Source organism: Cyphomyrmex costatus, unplaced genomic scaffold (assembly GCF_001594065.2).
Source record: "Cyphomyrmex costatus isolate MS0001 unplaced genomic scaffold, Ccosl1.0 scaffold60, whole genome shotgun sequence".
NCBI lineage: Eukaryota > Metazoa > Arthropoda > Insecta > Hymenoptera > Formicidae > Cyphomyrmex > Cyphomyrmex costatus.
In genome coordinates, this window is record NW_017280156.1 from 876,141 (window position 1) to 888,640 (window position 12,500).

General features: G+C 36.6%; 3 protein-coding genes across 3 annotated transcripts in view; 2 read left to right on the forward strand and 1 right to left on the reverse strand.

Moving 5' to 3' along the window:
* The window catches only part of sno (Protein strawberry notch), a 9,794-nt gene extending 6,442 nt beyond the window's left edge, over positions 1-3,352 (reverse strand). The window contains exons 1-3 of the mRNA XM_018546959.1: positions 3,346-3,352; positions 259-349; positions 14-127 (exon numbers count right to left, since the gene is read on the reverse strand). Of these exons, the coding sequence (XP_018402461.1) occupies positions 14-127; positions 259-349; positions 3,346-3,348 (208 nt within the window). The 5' untranslated portion in view covers positions 3,349-3,352. The remainder of the gene's footprint in view (positions 1-13; positions 128-258; positions 350-3,345) is intronic.
* Positions 3,353-6,590: 3,238 nt separating this feature from the next.
* Set8 (SET domain containing 8) lies at positions 6,591-8,331 on the forward strand. Its single transcript, XM_018546922.1, has 6 exons — positions 6,591-6,600; positions 6,642-6,700; positions 6,852-6,981; positions 7,064-7,425; positions 7,521-7,711; positions 7,832-8,331. The coding sequence occupies exons 1-6, from the start codon at positions 6,591-6,593 to the stop codon at positions 8,040-8,042; spliced, it is 963 nt and encodes a 320-aa protein (XP_018402424.1). The 3' UTR covers positions 8,043-8,331.
* Positions 8,332-10,748: 2,417 nt separating this feature from the next.
* Positions 10,749-12,500, forward strand: part of Lztr1 (Leucine zipper like transcription regulator 1) — a 4,723-nt gene continuing 2,971 nt past the window's right edge. The window contains exons 1-4 of the mRNA XM_018546988.1: positions 10,749-10,937; positions 11,539-11,847; positions 11,954-12,068; positions 12,339-12,500. The exon at positions 12,339-12,500 is cut by the window's right edge and continues 5 nt beyond it. Coding sequence (XP_018402490.1) covers positions 10,789-10,937; positions 11,539-11,847; positions 11,954-12,068; positions 12,339-12,500 — 735 coding nt within the window. The 5' untranslated portion in view covers positions 10,749-10,788. The remainder of the gene's footprint in view (positions 10,938-11,538; positions 11,848-11,953; positions 12,069-12,338) is intronic.

Genomic DNA, 12,500 nt, shown 5'->3' on the forward strand with positions numbered 1-12,500 from the left:
ATATATAATTTACCATTTAATGGTCCTTGCGTTTTATCCACAGGATTTGTTGGTAAATCTGCAATTGGAGGTTTTTCATCTTTGATACTTCCAATTACAGCAGCAGTCGCAAGATCTTTACCTCCACCTAGTAAAAATAATTTCTCATACAGATTTTAAAATTTTATTAGAGTAAGAGTAAATACATCATCTTGTACAAAATGAAGTTACATAGAATATTCTATTATAGTAAAACATAAAATATAAATTTATAATTACCAGGCACTTCAATTTTATCAGGATCCTCTTCATCGTCAAAGTCACTTCCGCTAGTATCATCGCTTACTCCATCATCAAACTTTTTGCTTGCCTATAAAAACACATGTGTTAATCAACAAATTTCACTTGAATCAGAGGAAAAAACAAAACATATAAACCATCAATAAAAACACTCATTTGTATAATAAAATTTTAGTGTATAATTTGTCAAAATCTGAACTGAAAAATAGATGTCAAAATTATAAATTAATTATTAAAATCTCATTGATACTCTGCTATAAATTCTCCTATATTAGATCTGTTTTCTATAGTTGAACAAGTGTACGTACACTTTAGAACTTAGTGAGATAGATATACGTTTGTTATTTGGCAAAAGTTTAGAAAAAGGGGAAGAAAATTAGTGCACAAATAAAAAAAAAAAAAACAGATCTCTCAAATAAAACATGTATCATATACAGGTAAGGCTAATTCTACAATGTGCTTTTTGTTTCCTGTTTCTTGCTGTTTGTCTCTTGATTAAAACAAATAGCAAGAAACGGGGGGAAACAAAAAGCACATTGTAGAATTAGTCTAAATGTAAAATTAAAAACAAAATATTTATCATATTTTTTTTTCTTATCGATAAACTAGCGATCGTATATGTGACACCGATCGCGTGGTGACTCATTAGGGGTCGAATGCCTGAAAAAATACATACTTGGCATAAGAGAATAAAAAAAAAGGGGCGTCATGCCACATAATTTCTAGGTTAGTCGATTTTCTATCTAGACGTGGGAAAGGAGTACAGTTAAATTACGTGCTAGCCTTTAATAGGAAGCGCGTGCTTCGAATTCGGACATGTATCTCCGTTTCCCCCTTTCTTTAAATTTTTTTTTCCTTGGAATTAATAATTAAAAAAAAAAACCTACCATGACAAGGCGAGTGCCGCGACTTCTTGCGCGCTACCTCGTCACGATGCGTAATGTTAGAACCACGAGGACAACGACGACGACACTTTGGCGAGGTAACTCGCCAGAACTTTCGACAGGATGTTCGCGGGCTCGAGATGAGCGAACAGTTCTTTTTTTTTTCGGCCCGGTTCAAGAGTTCGAGAAACGCGTGCTATTTGCTGCGTCAGGCGAGCATCGCCGATGACTGCATGCGGTGTCTCCTACGAGAGCTACAAAATTAGGGCGACGAATATTGATGATCCACGATCGAACCGGCTCATCTCACGCGGTTGTCGTTGTCGATAGGCAACGCGCGCGTGGTTTACACATTGAGACCGCGTTCGTTCGACTGCACGGATGTCGCCATCTTGGGCCTCGTCTCTTCACCCGGCGCCACTTCCCCCCTCCCCCCTAACTAAACCAAACGATGCAGCAGCGCAACGCGGATACAAAAACACACGTCTAAATCGCACGCCGCTGCCGCTATGCGGCGCCACTAGCCGACAGGGTGGGTAGAGTCTCTAGAAATAAGAGTGCGCGGCCAGAGTGGTCTTGTATTTTTGATTGGTTTAATGAAAAATGGCGGAACCAATCAAACGATGACTGAACACGTGGAAAAATTGAAAAGCAGATATGTGTAATTGCGCGCGCATGTGTACGTGCAAATATGTACATACGCTATTTTTAATCAATTACTGCAGAAATATTAATTGGCCCGATCACCAACGAGATACTATTAAAAGATCTGTTCTTTTTAGCTGAACTTGCGCAACTTTTATCTTTCCTCTTTTTTGCTCTAATGAGAAAAAATAAATTGACCTAAAGATCAGAGATATAGGAGCCTATTCTGTAACTTTTAACGACTGCAACGTAGAGAGCCTTTATTACAGGCTCTCTACTGCAACGATGTCGTTACATTATCATTGCGCAAATTTTGTATATTGCAAAATAGCTGCGCAATGATAATTTATAACGATATCCTTAGAGTAGCGTTAAAAGTTACAGAATAGATCCCATAAAAATTTTTGTGACTATCAAATAGCTCTGAGTACCCGGAAATAATTGTAGATCTTTGACTATTTAATATCAAATTATTTTAACTGTCTCAAAAATAAATAAATGAAGATCACTGGAAATTGAAGCATGTCAATTATTAACTGTTTCGGTTGTTCCAAAAATAAAGATTGTACCTTTTCCTTAATCACGGCTTTATCAATAAAAAATGATAATAAAATAATCTTAAGATTTATACATTTTTTATGATAAAACATTGATTATGTAAGTAAAATCTTTATTTTATTCTTATTACAGCCGCAAAACAGTTATAATAATTCAACGTTTTCCAATTTTCAATCGGCTTCCGGATGATTACTGACGTCCGTAAAAATAGTTACGTTCTGCAGAAAGCAGTTTTTCAAAAAAAATTGTTGTAAGATTCTTTAATATATAATTATAATTTATATATTTAAGTTCAGTAAAAAAACTAAATACAGAACTAATCAAGTTAAAAACTTTTACAACAGTTGCCAAGTTTATTTATTTGCTGAGCGGTTTTTAATAGTTCAAATTTTAATCTGTTTAAAATAAAGTTTATTTTAATTTTAATCTATTTTAAACTTGAGACAATCTCGTCAGTGGTCGAGCTCTTACTTCCAGAGACTCTAGCGGGTGGGCGCGCGCGGACGCGCGCTGTTGCCGGATCACCGCGACGGCGAGTAAGGGCAGATCCGTAGGGCGCGCGAGCCGAAAAATTGCCGCATTTTCACGACTGGTTGCTGCGCGGCCGCGACAGACAGGGAGGAGGGAAGAAGCGCGAGATTTGTCTTCTTCTACCGCATCGGCGGCTACCCTCGAAAACGGAAAGTCGCAAGAACGAGAGAGTCACGGGAAATCCAATATCCATCGGCGTTTCCGCAACCAAACGCTCTCACATCATGATTTTTTTTTTTAAATTAAAACCGCCGCCCACCGGCGAATTTGCGATTAATTTTCCAAGTGAATATTCGAATCGATATTAATAAAAATATGAAAATCGCAAGCCGATACGACACGATTGGATTACGGAGTCGATCTCGTTGCGATTTAAATAACTGGTGCTGCGTTTAAGAAAATTTAAAAGTATCAAATATGTATTAGTTTCGTTGCTGAATGCACGTACCATTTCAAACGGACGATTCCAAAATTTAAGATGCTGTCTCGCGCCTTTCGCGTCTGTCAAACGCTACGTAAAGCCCTCGTGAAAGGCTGAACGACCAAAGATTAAATGCGGACTTTCGTTTGGCGGCGTTTTTCACACAGACCTGTTTGTTGAGCACGTGTATACGGGTGATTACAATGCGACTGTGACGACGACACCAGACGACACACGAAGCTACCGCATCGCCAATGACGGGACGCTGCTAAAGGTTTCAAGTCGTCAGAAAATTCGCGAGATTTGCAAATTTCGTGCGCAGTCACGCCCTCTTGGAAAGTACTGCGGACGAACTGGGAAACGTTAACTACAGAACAATAATTTTACAAATATATGTCGAATTTTCACATTACAGGGGCACATAAATATCTGAAAAACATCGAGATAATAGCAAATTGTGGAAAAAATACCGTTTTATAGGCTAAACGATCAGATACTTCTCGAATAATTAAGAACAGTCGATAATGTCAGTGCTCTACCATTATCCCTGGAACGGTCAGACCCACATTACCGACCTAGCAGTTTCAATCACGATATCGCGTGTCACGTCGTCGCATGCCCATGGCCGGACGTGCGGGGGCACGGCGACGGCAAACGTACGCTTGGCAACAGCGCTGCTGCGTGCGGCGCTGATCGTTAGGCGATTTAAAGTATTCGCGCTAAAAAGAAAAGAAGCCGTACCGGGCGAATTCGGTGCGCGGACGCCAATCGGAAGCCGTTCGATCGCGAATTCTGCGCTATCGGGCATCGTCAGACATTTCTATTCGTGTTGCCGACCGATGCGATCCGCGTGCATTCTTCTCCGCGGCGCGATTCCCGATAAATCCTTCTAAAAAATAATAACGTCTCGCGAGCGCGGCGATCGATCCACGCTGCTCGTAGCCGGTGGCGCCGCGCCGCGGCTCGCGCTTCAACTTAACCGCCATCGAGCGGTAATTTCATTCCTGCAACGTCCGCCGCCATTCTCTGTCGCGATAATTCGCTATGCGAGGATTCATTATTTATTACCGCTTAAACTGTGTTTGTATGCTGTTAATAAATAACAGACATAATTAGACCATACATATAGGTATGTATATATGTGTATATGATACATATATTGTATTACACATATATATTTCATAAAATTTTTTATATGCAAAGAAACTTATTCGTGTGTCTCTCATGTAGGTATTTTTTTCCCGTCACATTTTTACCAATAAAGATTATGTGCCTTTCAACAAACGACACAATACAACACAATGATCGTCTCCTCCTTGTTTGCGAACAACAAAGATGTACTGATACACTGTGTTATAGTCACTCGTGTCATCTGTGTCGCTTGTTGAAAGGCACTCTAACTCGATTCAATTTACTTTTCATTTTCTTCTAGTCCTAAGAATTAAGAAAAAGATGGAACAATTATATACAATATAAAAATATACGGAATTTGCTCAGTTTTGTAATTTTCACTTTATACTATAAAATACATATTATACTTAATTATCATAATTAATATAATTTTATTATTTATTACAAATAGGAAAGATATAAGGACAGTGCGCAGTCAATACCATCCATAAGTAAAATAATCATTATAGACTTCAGATTTTTATGCAATTTCATATTCTTTTAGGAAGCAGATTGGAAAGTAATATCAAAATTGCAAAAATTTTAAAAGTTCATATTTGTACATCTAAAAAAAAAACCTATCTGCATAAGAGTCCCATGTCTATCGTACCCTCGGCAATCTCGGCATAATAATGCTTCAACAGCAAGAATTTAAAAATTCTCATTGCAGCCAGCATTCGCTCCCAACGTCGAATAAAAAGCTCTGTTTCTTAGGAATATTCCATCTTTAGTGGTCTACGAGTGGAGAATCCTAGAAAGCGCGTTCTCCTATTGGATGTCGTCAACCGCCGTGACGCGTCACCGTGCATATAACATATCAGGCGCAACATGGCGGCATGTCGCTCGTCGCTCGCTTAACGTTGTTTTGCGACGTCGCTTGTCGTATCCACGCCCGCAGGAGATCGTGAACCGCGCGTTCGCGGGTGTCTCGTGCACAACGGCCCGTGTCGTTCGTGAAACGACGCGACGCCGACGAGACGAGGGGACTGTCTCGAAGCGCGTCGCGTCGCGTTGTCGCTCCCGTCATTGCGAGTCGCGACTGATCGTCACAGTCGGTTACTCCAGTTGCTCCGTCACCGTTGCTCGCTTTACGGCTCATCATGCCTAGAACGACCCGCGCGTTGTCCCACCGGGTGGGAAATCGCGCTGTTGACGCCGTTAAAGGTAAGGATACATCACAGGACGACGTTCTCACTCAAGTATTCCGTACCGGTCGCGCGGCAGGTTATGTTTTCCGTGGCTCTCTTTTCCTCCCTTGCTCCATCTTGAACGCTGTCGCAGGCAGAGACGCTCCGGCTACCCTTTCTCCTCCACCGATCTCTCGTGACCCTCCCGTCAGCCCGCGACCGTCTCGCTCCGGTGTGTCTCGGCGCGCGACATTTATCGTCGTCGATTTTGATGCGTTGAATCCTGCAATTTGTTAATATTCGCGACACGATGATCGAAACGCTCGTCGCGATGCCGACGCATCGACGATGACGATTCTCCTCGTCACGCTCGCGACATGTCGAACTGAGTTTACTGGGCTAGAATGTCGGGTTTAGAAACTCTAAACTAACATGGAGTACGATAATTAGGATGTCAGTCTGTACGGCGATTTCGCGTGGAGCAGTGAAATCAACCGTGATTTTCTTGCAGATTCTTTGCACGTTTTTTTCGTCTTCTTGATATTGCGCGAATTTTGAATTTTGTAGCTTTATAGCCGCTCTATAAATTTCAAATTGATTTCATTCGTCAAATCATTGTTCTTTTTTTTTTTTTTAATATTTTGTATTCTAATGTCCTAACAACCTTAAACAATAATTTATTTAATATTGTTTGTAAATTTCATTTAAAACTTTGTCAATATTATTATTTATGTTAACACAATAGGCAAAGTTTATTTCTTATATACAATTTTGTTTAATCCTTTTTTTATATATTTTAATATATAATAATATATATTTATATATAATTAGTTATAACATTTAATATTATATTTCATTAAAAACTCATAGACTTAAATGTTATTGTTAATTATAATACAGGAAAACAGAAGAATGGCACAGAAAAAAATACAGGAAAGATTTTAACAAATAATGATATAAGTTTATTAGTGAAAAATGAAAACAAGCTGAATGGTACCAAACAAATAATAAATAAATTTGATACAGTCAAGAAACAATCTGTATTAGAAACATGCAAATCTTCTGTACATAAAGCTTATAGTCAAGTAAGTGTCTTGCGTTAAAATTTATAGTATGTTTTAAATATATTTGTTTTTTCTATTAATATTTGTGTGTGTGAATAAATAAATAAATTACAAAATTAATTTCTAATCATATGTATTACAATGTTTTTCATACATGTCATTTAATTTATAGGATTCAAATAACGAAGTTACAAAAGGGAAAAGTCTGTTTGTCCATTATCTTTTCGATAATGCAAAAACTGTTTCACCTTGTATTCAAGTAAAAGAGGAGATTACTTATGTAGAACAATTCAAAACCGATGGTACATAATCACAATTTTGTTTATATTAATTTTTCTCTTTTTAATTTAATTTATGATATATAAAGAGAGTGATTTTTTTTAGAGACACCGGTAGCTGTTCCAGTTCGTACGCCTTCTACGCCACATAGAATAAAGATGCCAACAGAGGATTTAGATGAAGGAGCTACAATTACTACCAATACAAAGCAACCTGTGATTACATTACTTAGTAATAGTTCGTTACAAGTTATAAAGAAGCCGGCTCAACGTGGACGTAAAAAAGGAACATCTTATCAGTCTGTCAATAATCGTTTATCAAAGCCACTGAACAATGAAACAAATCATTCAATCACTGACTACTTTCCAGTACGTCGTAGTGTAAGGAAGAGCAAGAAGGTTGTATTAGAAGAGAAGCAGCGTGATCTAGAACATAAGGTGCTTTGCCAAGTGGAAGATGGTTTAGAGGTAAACAGAGCCGTATATAATCAAGATTTGACAAGACCATTAGTATAATTTTTAAATGAGTGAAACAAATTATGGCAATCTATTTCCTGTTACAGGTAAAAAATTTTCCAGGTAAAGGTCGCGGTGTCATAACGACACGAGAATTTGCCAAAGGTGAATTTGTAGTAGAATATATCGGCGAACTGATCAGTCAGGGGGAGGCAAAGGAGCGTGAAGAGTTGTATGCACAAGACCAAAATACTGGATGCTATATGTATTATTTTCAACATCGCAATCAGCAGTATTGGTAAGATAATTCTGGATCTTCACATAAAATAATCACATTTTCTACATGGAATCCTATAATATTGTAATTTCAATCGAAACATAAAAAAACTATAGTATGCTAACTTGTACTGATTTTTAGTGTTGATGCAACGGCGGAGACTGATAAACTTGGCAGATTGGTGAACCATTCGAGAACCGGCAATTTAATTGCGCGAATTGTTGAGGTCAATTCAATACCGCATCTGGTACTTACGGCAAAGGAGAACATACCGATCGGTGTAGAGGTCTCGTATGATTACGGAGACCGAAGTCGCGAATCGATTCGACATCATCCATGGCTAGCGTTATAGCAGTTCCAATTCACTATTTATACAACATCGTGTTACATTGTACAAAAATTCATTTCATTTATATTCCTCCTATGAAGGAACCATATATCATGTATGTTGAATTTTCTATGTGGTACAAATTGTTCACAGCGAGACGCGGTGTATTAGTGTTCATTAATTGAACGAATTTGCGAGCTTCTACGCTAGTGAACTCCAAATACTTTTGGACTAGTAAAAGAGAATTGCATATTAAATTGTTAATTATGACAATTATCGTTAAAATAATTAATTTCGGAATTATGCTTATTTGGAAGAGTGAAATATGATTTGTATATTATAACAATTAACGTTTTTAATGACGGGTTCAATTTAATTTATTTTTAAAAACAATTTCTAAAAGAAAAGAAATACATTTGATGTTAAATATTTAACGTATGCAGTATTACCAATCAAGTAAGAACTTTTGCATTCGATATTTTAATTGTATAATTATGATAAATCGTAGCATGTGCTTCATCTAGTCTCGCTTTCGTCTGGTATTTATTAACAGCGATCGAGCTTGAATTTTCTGTATACTAGCCCTTTCACGATGATAGATAGCATTGAGAACTCATTGTTATGTGGAAGTGCAAATTTGCGCAGTATACAGTGCATAGAGCAATTTTGCAAATGGCTATAGTGACCAATTTGTTGCGAAAAGATTTAAGAAGATAAAATATTTTAAATAATGCATTAGAGAGCAAATTAATTTTATTAATATATAATTAATAAAAAATATGTATTCATTCATGCTTTGATACGTAATACATTTCAAAATATGAATAAATGCATATTTAAAAAAATTTTAAATTATTTAATAGTAAAGTTTAGCAAGTAACTAAAATTTGTAAAGTTTACATTGCAAAACAGATATAGGCATAGATCATTGTAAAGCTGGATATCTACACAAAAAAATGTCCTGTATAAAAATTTTTAGATACAATCATCCTTAGTATGTGCTCGGCATTGGGCGACTATAATTATCCTTAGTAACGAAAGGGCTAGATCAAGAGTTCCTAGTTGAAGCGATTGTGATACGTAACTATGAAAATGTTGTGTGTCCCTCTCCCACTTTTCCAAAAAAGTATATGCATGTAATCGTATAAGAGGATGTTTATCGAAAAAGATCTTTTTGTTTTGAAGTATTTTATGCAACACACGATAGCTTTGAGTGCTTCACTGCCACATACTTAGATGCGAGAACTTGGTTTCTCGAAAAATAATTGTACATATAGCCTATACAATTGACATTGTGCGAACATATTTCTCGATTGCTTATATATCTTCCTTAAAATAACTGCACTAAGAAAGAAAAAAAGAAAAGTAGAGATAATTTTTACATTATCACTCATTTCGTTACTAACTGTTTATAGCCACATTTATATGAATGCGTATTATTATTTACATTATGCTGCTCACATACTTTTACATTACCACTTGGTTCTTTTTATTACACAGCTGCTCTACTGTCATTTATAATTAATGTTCATTTTTTATTAATAATTAATCTGCCGTTCTTCCCTCATTCCTATTTTTCAAATCTTTGTGAGAGAGAAGTTTAAAGAATTATTCTAAAATAAACATACATATATATATATATAATATATACAGAGAAGAAAATTTTAATAAACATTTTTTATGCTACAAATTTTACATTTGTTTGTCATGTTTACTGTCTTTTACCGCACGCAAGAATTCTTGTAGCTGCGCACATTGTATACGAAATATATTAATGATTTACTTAAAATTGTCAAATTTGTAATATCTTACATCTATTTTTTTTCCAAGATTTATTACTTATTGCAAGCAACTTATGTTTTTTAATTTTTATTAAATATTAATCTATTGTGTGTGTGTAGAATAATTATTATCTTGATCTAGAATGATTATTATCTGGATCAAATATTTATATCTTGCTCCATTCTGATATCTTTGTTTTACAAACTAATTGTAAGTAAAAGAATTGCGAACGACTTTGTTGTCAAGAAAGAATTATATATAAATAATTGTTAGAAAAGAAATCTAATCGTTTACTTTTTTTTACCATTACACAGCATCTGCAAACAATATAATGAAAGAGATATTGTATGCAATTTATAATATTGATGAAACCGAATAATGTTATAAAAATACTTGTTAGTTATCAACTTTATTTACAATTCTTTTTTCATAAAGAGAGAAAAATCAAAGATTTCGCGTTCTAGATGCACACTCCGATTTCTGAATGATTTCTCGTAGCTACAATATACATGTAATTCACGTAGCTATATGCAAATTTTCATTGATGCCGACGCGACGTGCGCGATGGCGAGCTTGGCGCAGGCGGGAGGGGGGAGATATTTTTACGTCACGGTGCGTGGTGGCGAAAGTGTCGTGAGAAGAAAAGGGATAGACTGATGGAATGACAGAGAGGGATATCGGTTATTGATTCCGCCGTCCACGCATACACGACCGACACAGCGGCATACATAGGTACTTTTGACGTTTGTGTCGGACGAGCGGAATAATCTCGCGCACCAAGCAAGTTCCGTGCGATGGTTTAACACCGGACGGTGTTCGCCGTCTCTTTCGGTGCGCGTCAAGTGGCGTCGAGTCATCGAGCCGTTCGCAGACAAAGCAGTTTTCGTACTTTTCGTTCTTTTCGTGCGCGAAGGTGATACTCCGACGCGAAAGAGCATTATAGGTTAAGATTCTGGAACTGGGCAAGGTCCGTTTCTGCCGCGGTTAAATGAAATATCGCGTCCACAGCCGCGCGAAAATGGACAACGTGGCGGCAACCGCCGAGTGCGCGGATGCGATGACACTGAATTTCGGCCCATTTGAAACGGTGCATCGATGGCAACGCATGCCGGAGTGCGCCGAGTTCGTTGGCGCCAGGTAAGGCAATTGACCTGCACTTGCTGTTCTAACGAGTCTCTTTGCTGCTTCCTGTAGATTCCCGGATACACAGATGACGCAGTGTAACACAGTGAATCATTACATCTTTATTGTTTGCCAAACAAAGATGAAATGATCACTATATTACACATCTTTGTTTAATGTAATAAATAACAAAGATATAATAAATCCGTTTTTTTATTCCTGCATTAAACTGCATCAGAATATTTTCTTTCTTACTTTTATAAAATATTAAATATATATTTATTTTATTTAAGTTCTTAATATGTATTAGTTAAGCTATTGAAAACAGATCTATGTGGATTTACTGCATTATATGTACTGTGTCTCTTACTCGAAAGCGTCCTCCGTCTCTCCATTATTGTTAATGCAGTTTGACGGAATATTATGAGTGAGTGATTGAGTGAGTGATTGAGTGAGTGATTGAGTGAGTGAGTGAATGAGAGAGAGAGAGAGACGTAATTTATATTGTGTTCATTATATATTCAAATAAACTTTATTATACATTTCAAAGATAGATTTGACAAAATAGTTATTAATAGTACAATCTGATTAATTATCCCTTTGTTTTCTCTTACAGTCGCAGCAAACACACTATGGTGGCGTACAACGATGATATTTACGTTTTTGGTGGTGATAATGGTAAGAAGATGCTGAATGATGTACTTCGCTTTGACGTGAAAGAGAAGTCCTGGGGTAGAGCATTAGCTACTGGCGTATTACCTACATCACGTTACCACCACTCTGCAGTCATCCATGGCTCATCGATGTTTGTATTCGGTGGTTATACAGGGGATATACACTCTAATTCCAATCTTAGTAATAAAAATGATCTGTTCGAGTATTGCTTTCTGACTGGTCACTGGACACCATGGAGATTTGATGGAAAGTAAGTATTACTTGTATTGTAAAAACTTTCTTATGTGATGTCTAATATTTTAATATTGTTTTCTGATATTTTTAATCAAACTTATCAAACTATAATGTATTTATAGGGCTCCAGTACCTAGGTCTGCTCATGGTGCTGCTGTATATGATAATAAATTATGGATATTTGCGGGCTATGATGGCAATGCTAGGTTGCATGATATGTGGACGATATCATTATTGGTAGGAGATGTGTTTTATGAATATTTTCAAATTATACATATTACATATAGTAAATGCATGATATTAATGCTCATTTTCATTAATGTAGACCAATTTTGATCTCATTTCAACTTAATTTTTTTTTTCTGTTTCTAAAAATTAGAAAAAAAGTAAGTTGAATCGAAATTAAAGTTAATCTATGCTGGTGTGAAAACAGGCATTAGTTTATATAATCTTAAACATAATCTTATAACGCACTTTTAATTTCACTAATTCGATGTTTGTCACTAGCCTGGTGAAAACAAAGCGTGGGAGGAGGTCGTACAAGTTGGTGAACGTCCACCGACATGTTGTAATTTCGCCGTCACAGTGGCTCGAGAATCGATGTTCGTTTTCAGTGGTCAGAGCGGAGCTAGAACAACTAATAGTCTCTTCCAGTTTCACTTTAAGGAG

Coding starts and splice junctions, on each gene's coding strand:
- Set8 (XM_018546922.1), top strand. Junction 6,982..7,063: donor AGAACAATTCAAAACCGATG/GTACATAATCAC, acceptor GATTTTTTTTAG/AGACACCGGTAGCTGTTCCA. Junction 7,712..7,831: donor CATCGCAATCAGCAGTATTG/GTAAGATAATTC, acceptor ACTGATTTTTAG/TGTTGATGCAACGGCGGAGA.